The sequence below is a fragment of the Pygocentrus nattereri genome, chromosome 14 (genome assembly GCF_015220715.1).
Source record: "Pygocentrus nattereri isolate fPygNat1 chromosome 14, fPygNat1.pri, whole genome shotgun sequence".
Lineage (NCBI taxonomy): Eukaryota > Metazoa > Chordata > Actinopteri > Characiformes > Serrasalmidae > Pygocentrus > Pygocentrus nattereri.
The window spans coordinates 23,948,630-23,960,491 of record NC_051224.1 but is presented as its reverse complement, the minus strand read 5'-3'; the positions used below and the strand labels follow the sequence as shown (position 1 = coordinate 23,960,491).

Below are 11,862 nucleotides of genomic sequence, written 5' to 3'. Positions count from 1 at the left end.
AGTCTTACCTATGATAAAGAGGTGAACAGAGCTGCTGTGTGGAGAACTGAAATCACGACTGGACACTCTGGTCTGGTACTGGCAGTAGTAAGACCCCTCATGAACAAAGTCCACTTTTGGTAAACTGAAGGTGACGGAGATTCCACTCTTGGTCTCTCTAAATGACCCAGAGTTCTGTATCAGAGTGAAGGATCCACCTGTGAACTGGGTTTCTACAGAGCAGGTGATGTTAACCTTCTCTCCCCATGTGACTTCATTCCTGGGACTGAGAGAGATGCTTGGAGCAGGTAGAGTCACTAAAAAAAGGGGTATGAGAAAATTTGTTCAGTTTATTCAAATTATATAACATATTAAAGGTACAATGGAACACATGGTCTGGCCTGCTGAATTCCAGTGAAGTTGCTCATGATGTAAAAACACAAATAAAAAATGGCATTAAAAACAAGTGACTGCAAAATGTCTATGAACCATTAGAGATAAAAAAAAAAATCACCTGCAACTTTCTAGTGTTTCATTTAGGAGTTTAAAAGACATATTTAGATCTACACCACTGTGCGAAATCCAGAACAAAGCCTATTTATTTAATATGTAGTCAAAATGACCTTCAAGTATAAGTTACTCTTTTACAATATTAGATGTGTAGCAACAGTGGCGCCTAATTTCTTTATTTTTATATTTCTGAAAAAATGGTCCAAGCCCACAATAATAAAAAAAATCTGAGGTTTGAATCTGGACTCTCATGTGGTATCACATGAAACAAACTAGCTCAGAAATGTTATTCAAGTTGCTGAAGCCATCGATGCGTATTTGCAACTTTACCCACAAGAATTCAACGTTTTAAATCAAACAGCACATCTATCCCAAACTAACTTACTCTTATCTATTTGTTTCATTTATTGACTAATTGTTTTTAAGACTATGAAAGGCCATTTTGGGCTTAGACATTTCTTGCACAGGAGTGATAAAAAATAAATTACTACAGTATATAGATAGCCAGGTTGCATGAATTGCAGGCATTCCATAAACAATTATTCTTTGAATAGGGAGATAAAGCGGGGAAGTTGCTTGCACACCAGGTCCGTGAGGCCTATGCCCCCAGGTTGATTTCTAAGATTAAGTTACCTTTGGGCAAAATAACCTCAGAGCCATCTGAAATTAACAGAGTCTTTTTTGATTATTATTCCAACCTCTACAAGTCAGAACAGCCCTTCAACCCCTTAAAGTTACACCGCTGTCTTGATGCACTAAATTACCCCAAAGTTAACGAGACTCTGGCCGTGGACATGGCTAGGCCATGATACAAGACACAAAAGGAGCACTCCAAAAAGGAGAACTCCAACTCTGCTGAAATTGTAGTGTCCCTTGACGCTGAAAAAGCTTTTGATTGGGTGAAAAGGGGTTACCTGTTCTTCATTTTAAATAAATTTGGTTTTGACTCTAACTTTATGCGTTGGATCCGTCTGTTATACACTGCCCCAACTGCTTCCATCCATACTAACAGTATGAACTCACCACCTTTTCCTTTATACCGTGGGACACACCAGGGATGCCCGCTATCCCCCTTGCTTTTCAACCTGGCGATAGAGCCTTTAGCAATCTTTTTGGCATCAAATGAAAAATGCTCAACATTCATTATGAGGAACAGAACAAAAATATTAAAACAACTGCAAAATAGGCAAGAACTGAGAGCAAAAACTAGAGAATGTCTCTTACCTACAACAGAGATATTAACTGAACTGCTGTGTGGAGAACTGAAGTCACGACTGGACACACTGGTCTGGTACTGGCAGTAGTAAGACCCCTCATGAACAAAGTCCACTTTTGGTAAACTGAAGGTGACAGAGGTTCCACTCTTGGTCTCTCTAAATGACCCAGAGTTCTGTATCAGAGTGAAGGATCCACCTATGAACTGGGTTTCTACAGAGCAGGTGATGTTAACCTTCTCTCCCCATGTGACCTCTTTGGTGGGACTGAGAGAGATACTTGGAGCAGGTAGAGCCACTGAAAAAGAAAGATGATTGAGAAATATGCTGGGGGAAAAACAAGTAAATACAAATGATACAACAGCATTTCAACTTAGAACAGAGTACATAGTCTCACTGTTCATTTAAATTTCAGCATTTGTACAGATTGCTGTAATAACTAGTGAAAAATCTCAAGAAACACAAAAAAGTAAAGATCTATTCTTTCTTGTATTGAGTGCCATGAATTAAACTCAAAATATGAGCACAAAATTCCAGCGTGCTTCCAAAATCTGGAAGTATTTATCAAGGCCCAGGTATTCCATATCAGTTCAACAATGAGTGGATAGATGTTAATATGACATCACAAAAGCAGAATTTCAAATGGTCATTTAACTCAGTTTCGATATATGGACTATGGAGAAATGATGTTATGCAGCTTAACGCTTACACAGTATTTAAAACTACTTTATTTTTTAAAATATCAAGGAACTTTTTTTCTTCATAATAATTGCCTTTTAAACTACCGCGACCCTGATGGAGTAGCGGCTTAGAAAATTGATGGATGGATGGATGGATATTTTAAACCATATTTTTTTCCACAGTAATTCTCCGTTGTTCTTTGGAAGCTCTGAAAATAAAGATTGTAAGGTAGATGTAATAAACACATGATATGCCATTTTGCTTTAAAAAGAGGGAGCTGGAAGAATTTCTTTTGTGTTACATTTTGTTTAACTTTGAACTGAACTTTTTTTTATGTATATGTCATGGATGTTGTTGCTTTAGTGGCATCAAAAGAAAAATGCTCAACAGTCATTATCAGGAACAGAACACAAACATTAAAACAACTGCAAAATAGGCAAGAACTGAGAGCAAAAACTAGAGAATGTCTCTTACCCACAACAGAGATATTAACTGAACTGCTGTGTGGAGAACTGAAGTCACGACTGGACACTCTGGTCTGGTACTGGCAGTAGTAAGACCCCTCATGAACAAAGTCCACTTTTGGTAAACTGAAGGTGACAGAGCTTCCACTCTTGGTCTCTCTAAATGACCCAGAGTTCTGTATCAGAGTGAAGGATCCACCTGTGAACTGGGTTTCTACAGAGCAGGTGATGTTAACCTTCTCTCCCCATGTGACTTCATTCCTGGGACTGAGAGAGATGCTTGGAGCAGGTAGAGTCACTAAAAAAAGGGGGTATGAGAAAATTTGTTCAGTTTATTCAAATTATATAACATATTAAAGGTACAATGGAACACATGGTCTGGCCTGCTGAATTCCAGTGAAGTTGCTCATGATGTAAAAACACAAATAAAAAATGGCATTAAAAACAAGTGACTGCAAAATGTCTATGAACCATTAGAGATAAAAAAAAAATCACCTGCAACTTTCTAGTGTTTCATTTAGGAGTTTAAAAGACATATTTAGATCTACACCACTGTGCGAAATCCAGAACAAAGCCTATTTATTTAATATGTAGTCAAAATGACCTTCAAGTATAAGTTACTCTTTTACAATATTAGATGTGTAGCAACAGTGGCGCCTAATTTCTTTATTTTTATATTTCTGAAAAAATGGTCCAAGCCCACAATAATAAAAAAAATCTGAGGTTTGAATCTGGACTCTCATGTGGTATCACATGAAACAAACTAGCTCAGAAATGTTATTCAAGTTGCTGAAGCCATCGATGCGTATTTGCAACTTTACCCACAAGAATTCAACGTTTTAAATCAAACAGCACATCTATCCCAAACTAACTTAGTCTTATCTATTTGTTTCATTTATTGACTAATTGTTTTTAAGACTATGAAAGGCCATTTTGGGCTTAGACATTTCTTGCACAGGAGTGATAAAAAATAAATTACTACAGTATATAGATAGCCAGGTTGCATGAATTGCAGGCATTTTGTTTTAGATATATTCTATGAATGGGAGTGTTGTAGTTAGCTAGCTAGTTGCACTGGCATTAGAACTGATGCCACTTTAAGGCACACTCCAATAGGAACACACTAGTCTCATAAATATAATGTGCTCTATATAAAAGCCCCAAAACACTGTAAGGAGGTACAGTGTTCCAGTCTGGAATATTCACATGCCATATAATAAAGTATGGAAGGAGTTAAAATGCAATCTTTCAACACAAGCTCTATAAATAAAACCCTGTACTGGTTATTAAGAAAATGACTGTCTCCTAGCCAAAAACGCAGCTGCTTCCTTCCATTTTACAAGGCCATTTAATTTTACCTTGAAAAGATAAAAGCAGTCTTAATCAAGCCATTGTCTGTATCCTGATCAATTTGGATTCCATGATGCATTAAAAGCGCTTCTCTGCATTGCTCTTTTCAAGAGGGGACATGCTAAGCTGATCACATGACACACCCTCAATGGAGAATGCCTCTAAGAGAACATTAGGGGGACCCCTGCTGGTTCCTTGTTGACACAATAAGCAGGATCATCAGTCACTTCTCTTGTCAAGTTTAGCCAGAAAAAATTGGGCTAAAAATTCAGCTAATTCATGATAGAGCTTTGTGCCTCCTTTGAAAGAGTGCCTCAAGACCACACTTGTCCTTTCTGCCTGAAAAACATATTTCCTTGGCTTTGCTGCACTTGTATTTACTGAAAACTCTCTTGTGGCTGCTCACATAAAGAGCCAATTTCAGAATATTTTTGCATATCGGAAATATTATGAGGGACTTATAAATACTGGTTCACCCCTGACTGGCCTAAAGAGAGCTCATCCTCAGAATTGACTGCCACAAAAAGCAATTTCTCTTTACTTTTGATGTCTCGTTACACTAGCTGAGTATTTAAATGTGAATCCATGTCCAGATTAATTAAGGCTGTTACAAACTACCAAATAAACTGGCATTCGCTGTAAGATAAGAATGAAAAAGTGCCCAATAGGCATTAGAGCCTGGAAAGGAACTAACAACCCTCAAAAATGTTCTGAAAATCAGCAACACTGGGCAAAGCACAAAGAAAATACATATATTTGTATGACAGTTTGCCATTTTTATGAGCTGTACAAGGTGTAGGTGATGACGGACGGGTGGTGGATTTCATATATAGTCCCCTAGCGGAAACTGAGTGACAGCTACAGTTGTATTGATAATATCTGTACACCATAGATGTTTAAAGAATTCATTATTCATCTCATACTAACATTTTTACTTTAGATTTAAACCTGGTTCATGTGGAGATCACAAGGGCAGTGTTCAATTACCGAGAAACACTCAACTGGGGAAAAAAAAAACATCAAACCTCTTTAAAATGTCAGCCAAGAATTGAGGACAAAGACTGCAATCAGAATCTGTCTTACCTACAACAGAGATATTAACTGAACTGCTGTGTGGAGAACTGAAGTCACTACTGGACACTCTGGTCTGGTACTGGCAGTAGTAAGACCCCTCATGAACAAAGTCCACTTTTGGTAAGATGAAGGTGACAGAGGTTCCATTCTTGGTCTCTCTAAATGACCCAGAGTTCTGTATCAGAGTGAAGGATCCACCTGTGAACTGGGTTTCTACAGAGCAGGTGATGTTAACCTTCTCTCCCCATGTGACCTCTTTGGTGGGACTGAAAGAGATGCTTGGAGCAGGTAGAGTCACTGAAAAAGAAAGATGATTGAGAAATATGCTGGGGGAAAACAAGTAAATACAAATGATACAACAGCATTTCAACGTAGAACAGAGTACATAGTCTCACTGTTCATTTAAATTTCAGCATTTGTACAGATTGCTTTACTAACTAGTGAAAAATCTCAAGAAACACAAAAAAAGTAAAGATCTATTCTTTCTTGTATTGAGTGCCATGAACTAAACTCAAAATATGAGCACAAAATTCCAGCGAGCTTCCACTGAGCTTCCAAACTCTGGAAGTATTTATCAAGGCCCAGGCATTCCATATCATTTCAACCTTGAGTGGATAGATGTAAATATGACATCACAAAAGCAGAATTTCAAAAGGTCATTTAACTCAGTTTCGATATATGGACTATGGAAAAATGAAGTTATGCAGCTTAATGCTTACACAGTATTTAAAACTACTTTATTTAAAAAAAAACAAGGAACTTTTTTCCTCATAATATTTGCCTTTTAAACCAAATATGTAGAACTACTTTAAACCATATTTTTTCCACAATAATTCTCTGTTGTTCTTCGGAAGCTCTAATGTAATAAACACATGATATGCCATTTTGCTTTAAAAAGAGGGAGCTGGAAGAATTTCTTTTGTGTTACATTTTGTTTAACTTTGAACTGAACTTTTTTTACATAGATCTCATAGATGTTGTTGCTTTAGTGGCATCAAAAGAAAAATGCTCAACAGTCATTATCAGGAACAGAACACAAACATTAAAACAACTGCAAAATAGGCCAGAACTGAGAGCAAAAACTCTATAGAGAATGTCTCTTACCCACAACAGAGATATTAACTGAACTGCTGTGTGGAGAACTGAAGTCACGACTGGACACTCTGGTCTGGTACTGGCAGTAGTAAGACCCCTCATGAACAAAGTTCACTTTTGGTAAGGTGAAGGTGACAGAGGTTCCACTCTTGGTCTCTCTAAATGACCCAGAGTTCTGTATCAGAGTGAAGGATCCACCTGTGAACTGGGTTTCTACAAAGCAGGTGATGTTAACCTTCTCTCCCCATGTGACCTCTTTGGTGGGACTAAGAGAGATGCTTGGAGTGGGTAGAGCCACTGAAAAAAGGGGTATGAGAAAATGTATTCTATTAATTAAGATTACGTAACAGATTAATTGTCCAATGGAACACATGTCTGACCTGCTGAATTCCAGTGTAGCAACTTGTGATGTAAAAAGACAAATGAGAAAATATAATTAAAATAAGAAAGTTTAAAATGCCCACTAACCACCAGAGCATCACATGCAGCTTTCTAGTACTTCAATTAGGAAGATGCAAAATTGAAAACACATATTTAGATGTATAATATTGTGCAAAATCCAGAGTAAAGCCTTTTATTTGATTACAAGTGATTCATTTTCAGTGTCATATCTGAAGCAACGGCGGAACTTTTCATTTTGACAATTTGCCTACAAGTATATACACGCACATGTAAAAATGAGCTGAGCCCAAAATACTGATGATTTTTATTGCTGGTTCTGGCGTGATTAGAGTCCAGATTTAAACCCTACAGAGAGTATTTGGTATCACATGAAACACAAAGTAGCTTTTCAATGTTTTTCAAATCTTTGAAGCCATCACCACTAAGTGGAACAATATTGACTCATCTTTCTGTAAAATTCTGTCTGGAAATTTACCCAGAAGACTTAAACATTTAAAATCAAAGAGAAAAGTTAGTCCAAACTAACTTATTTAATTTATTTAATTTACTGACTAATGATCTATTCTGAAGACTATTAAATGCCCATTTTGAGCTTAGCTTATGTTTTTGCACAGGACTGTACACATACGGCATGATCAAAAAAATTAATTAAAACAATACATAGAAAGCTAGGTTTCTTGGTTGCTAGAGTGTGGTGGTTGGTTGTCTGGAGCAACAGGAAACATATTCGATCTGCACTGGCATTAAGACTAACACCAGTTTAAGGTGTACTCCAATAAGAACACAACAGTGCCACAAATATAATGAACTCCATTTAAAGATGATATATATATATATACTGTATAGTCTCCTGGCATAAAATGAGTGACAGATACAGCTGTATTGTACATATGTATGCCATAGATGTTTAAGAAGTGATTATCTCATCCTAAAGTGTTTTAGTAATTTTTTATTGAAACCTGGTTGCTGTGGGGTTCTCAAGGATAGTGTTTTATTAGTGAGAAACACTTCTGACAGACATCCTGGAGCACAGGATAAAGACATCAAAACCTCTTTAAAATGACAGTAAACATCTGAGGACAAAAACTACAATCATAATCAGTCTTACCTTTAACAGAGATATTAACTGAACTGCTGCGTGGAGAACTGAAATCATGACTGGACACTCTGGTCTGGTACTGGCAGTAGTAAGACCCCTTATGAACAAAGTCCACTTTTGGTAAACTGAAGGTGACAGAGGTTCCACTCTTGGTCTCTCTAAATGACCCAGAGTTCTGTATCAGAGTTAATGATCCACCTGTGAACTGGGTTTCTACAGAGCAGGTGATGTCAACCTTCTCTCCCCATGTGACTTCTCTGGTGGGACTGAGAGAGATGCGTGGAGCAGGTAGAGTCACTGAAAAATGGATATGACAAAATTAGTTAATTTAATCCAAATTACATAACAGATTAATTTGTACAGCACTTCTGACCTGTTCAATTCCAGCATAGCAACTTGTGATGACAAATCAGAAAATATAATTATAATAAGAAACTATCTCTAACCATCAGAGCTGGGGAAACATAACCTGTAACTTGGTAATGTTTCATTTAGGATGATGCAAAGATTGAAAGACATACCTAGATTGACAATACTGTGCAAAATCCAGATCAAAGCCTTTAATTAATTTAATGTCTAGTCCAAATGACCAGTACAAGTGACTATTTTACGGTGTCACATCTGAAACAACAGTGGAATTTAATTTCTTAATTTTGATAATTTGCCTACAAGTATGTACACTGCAATACAAAAATCTGCCAATCCCAAAATACTGATGGTTTTTGCCTGATCAGAGTCCAGATTTAAACCCTATACAGAATATTTGGTAATATATTGCACAAAAGCTAGCTTGGCAATGTTTTTCAACTTTTTTGAAGCCATCAATACTGAGAGAAAGACTACTGATTCTTCTTTCTGAAAAAGCTTTTTGCACGTTTACACACATTTCATGAAATCAAAAAGATAAGCTATGCCAAACCCATTTGATTTATGGTTTGTTGTTAAGACTATAAAGAGGCCATTTTGGGTTTAGACCATGTTTCTGCACAGGTGTTTACATATGTAGTGAACAAAATAAATCAATACAATACATAGATAGCTAGGTTGCATGGATTGCTGGCATTTTCTTGGTTGCTTTTATTTATATTTCATAAACGGGAGTGTGATAGTTGGCTAGCTGGTTTTCTGGAGCAGTAGGAAATGATCTGCACTGGCATTAAGACTGGCATCAGTTTAAGGCACACAGGAACACAACAGTGTCACAAATGTCATCTACTCCATATAAAATCCCAAAACACTGCAATAAATAGTCAGTTTGTTCTTCAAAGCCAAAGGTGTGGATGATGATGGTGGTGAATTCCACATATAGTCTCCTGGCGGAAAGTAAGTGACAGATCCATTTGTATTGATTATAGTTGTATATTGCAGATGTTGCATATTGTAGAAATTATTATTTATTTCATCTTAAAGTGTTTTATTCATTTTATATAGAAATCTGGTTGTTGTGGAGATCACAAGGACAGTGTTTTATTAGTGAAAAACACTTCTGACAGACATTATGGAGCACAGGATAAAGACATAAAAACCTCTTTAAAATGACTGCCACCATCTGAGAATGAAAACTACAATCATAATCAGTCTTACATTTAACAGAGATATTAACTGAATTGCTGTGTGGAGAACTGAAATCACGACTGGACACTCTGGTCTGGTACTGGCAGTAGTAAGACCCCTCATGAACAAAGTCCACTTTTGGTAAAGTAAAGGTGACGGAGGTTCCACTCTTGGTCTCTCTAAATGACCCAGAGTTCTGTATCAGAGTGAAGGATCCACCTGTGAACTGGGTTTCTACAGAGCAGGTGATGTTAACCTTCTCTCCCCATGTGACTTCTTTGGTGCGACTGAGAGAGATGCTTGGAGCAGGTAGAGTCACTGAAAAAATGGACATGAGAAAATTTGTTCAGTTAATGTAAATTATACAACAGATTAAAGGTACAACAGAACAAATGGCTGACCTGCTGAATTCCAGTGGAGCTACTTGTGATGTAAAAAGACAAATGAGAAAATACTCTTGGAAATAAAAAATGTAAAATGCCCATAAACTATCAGAGCTGGAGAAACATCACCTGTAGCTTTCTAGTGTTTCATTCAGGATGATGAAAAGTTTATAAGACATATCTAGATCTACACTACTGTGCAAAATCCAAAGCAAAGCCTTTTATTCATTAAATTTCTGTATGGGTCCTCTAACACCTTGCAGCTCCCATTCAGCAGCCTCACTGAAGAGTTCATGGTGGCACGAAAGAGAGAAGCCCTACAATACAGGGACCCCAGGGACCAGAAGATGTCATCAGCTGGCACTGAGTTGAGAACAGGGAGGAAATGCAGGACAGCGAAAGCAGTGGATGTGGCAGAGTCACGCCAAGACAAAAGGTACTGATGGGAACCATGGCTACTCTCAGAGCGAGCTTGGGTTACTTCCAAAAGACACAAGTGAGCATGGCCCAGGGTAAGGACAGGCACCACCTTTTCCAGGACAAGGTCCAAGCAAGCATGGAGGAAGAGTGCATGAGTAGAATAGTGAGGCTCAGGCAGCAGGGAGCATGGACGAATGGGAGAGTACACTGCAGTGTAAGGTTACCTGGTCAAACATCATGCAGGGAGACTGCCATCTCATCTGGTTCCTTGTGCAAGCTGTCTACGATACCCTACCAAGCCCAGCAAACCTTCAAGTTTTGGGTAAGAGTGAGACACCTTCCTCCACCCTGTGCTCTGGTAGAGGAACCCTAGAACATTTCCTCAGCAGCTGCCCAAAGGACCTGAGAGAAGGCCGGTATCGTTGGCACTATGACCAGGTGCTTAAGGTGGTTGCTGAGAGTATAGCCACTGCCATTAGTTCTAGCAGACACCACCACACCCCAAGGAAGTCGATCTGCTTCATCAGAGCTGGAGAGAAACCTTGCCACAGCCAAAAACAAGGACAGGCCTCCTCTACACAGCCTCTGACTGGCAGCTGCAAGTCAACCTGTGCAAGCATTTCGGCCAGACATGAACATCACCTCTCAAGTGACAAAACAACTAGACAAAAACAACAAATCATGCTGGAGCTCAGAATGCTCTGGGAAAAGCGTATTGAGGAAGCCAACAAGAGGAAATGCGCCAAGTACAAGGAGCTGGTGGAAAAGTGCAAGGACAGAGGCTGGAAGACCTACTACAAGCCTATAGAGGTGGGTTACAGTGGCTTTGCAGGACGCTCACTCTGTAAAGTCCTCAACTAACTGGGCATTACGGGAGTGTCAAAGAGGAGGGCCATTCGATCTGTGAGGGATCAAGAGGGCATACATTACTGATGATGCATCCCAGTGCATCTAGAAGATGTATCTTGCACACACTAGTCCAAACGGCCATTACAAATGACTATTCTATGGTGTCACATCTGAAGCAACAGTGGAATTTAATTTCTTAATTTTGATAATTTGCCTACAAGTATGTACACTGCAATACAAAAGTCTGCCAATCCCAAAATACTGATGGTTTTTGCCTGATCAGAGTCCAGATTTAAACCCTATACAGAATATTTGGTAATATATTGCACAAAAGCTAGCTTGTCAATGTTTTTCAACTTTTTTGAAGCTATCAATACTGAGAGAAAGACTACTGATTCTTCTTTCTGAAAAAGCTTTTTGCATGTTTACACACATTTCATGAAATCAAAAAGATAAGCTATGCCAAACCCATTTGATTTATGGTTTGTTGTTAAGACTATAAAGAGGCCATTTTGGGTTTAGACCATGTTTCTGCACAGGTGTTTACATATGTAGTGAACATAACAAATCAATACAATACATAGGTAGCTAGGTTACATGGATTGCTGGCATTTTCTTGGTTGCTTTTATGTATATTTCATAAACGGGAGTGTGATAGTTGGCTGACTGGTTTTCTGTAGCAGCAGGAAACATATTTGATCTGCACTGGTATTAAGACTGGCACCAGTTTAAGGCACACAAACACACACACACACACACACACACACACACACACACACACACACACA

At 38.3% G+C, this 11,862-nt stretch overlaps 1 protein-coding gene across 7 annotated transcripts in view; it reads right to left on the bottom strand.

Moving 5' to 3' along the window:
- Positions 1-11,862, bottom strand: part of LOC108412143 — a 76,459-nt gene that overhangs the window by 6,587 nt on the left and 58,010 nt on the right. For 3 of the 7 annotated variants that reach the window (XM_037544561.1, XM_037544564.1, XM_037544562.1), the window contains 7 exons: positions 9,453-9,740; positions 7,878-8,165; positions 6,377-6,664; positions 5,282-5,569; positions 2,859-3,146; positions 1,714-2,001; positions 9-296 (listed from right to left, as the gene is read on the bottom strand). In XM_037544561.1, the coding sequence (XP_037400458.1) occupies positions 9-296; positions 1,714-2,001; positions 2,859-3,146; positions 5,282-5,569; positions 6,377-6,664; positions 7,878-8,165; positions 9,453-9,740 (2,016 nt within the window). The remainder of the gene's footprint in view (positions 1-8; positions 297-1,713; positions 2,002-2,858; positions 3,147-5,281; positions 5,570-6,376; positions 6,665-7,877; positions 8,166-9,452; positions 9,741-11,862) is intronic. The other 4 variants (XM_037544563.1, XM_017684058.2, XM_037544566.1 and 1 more) reach the window with 4 other exon arrangements.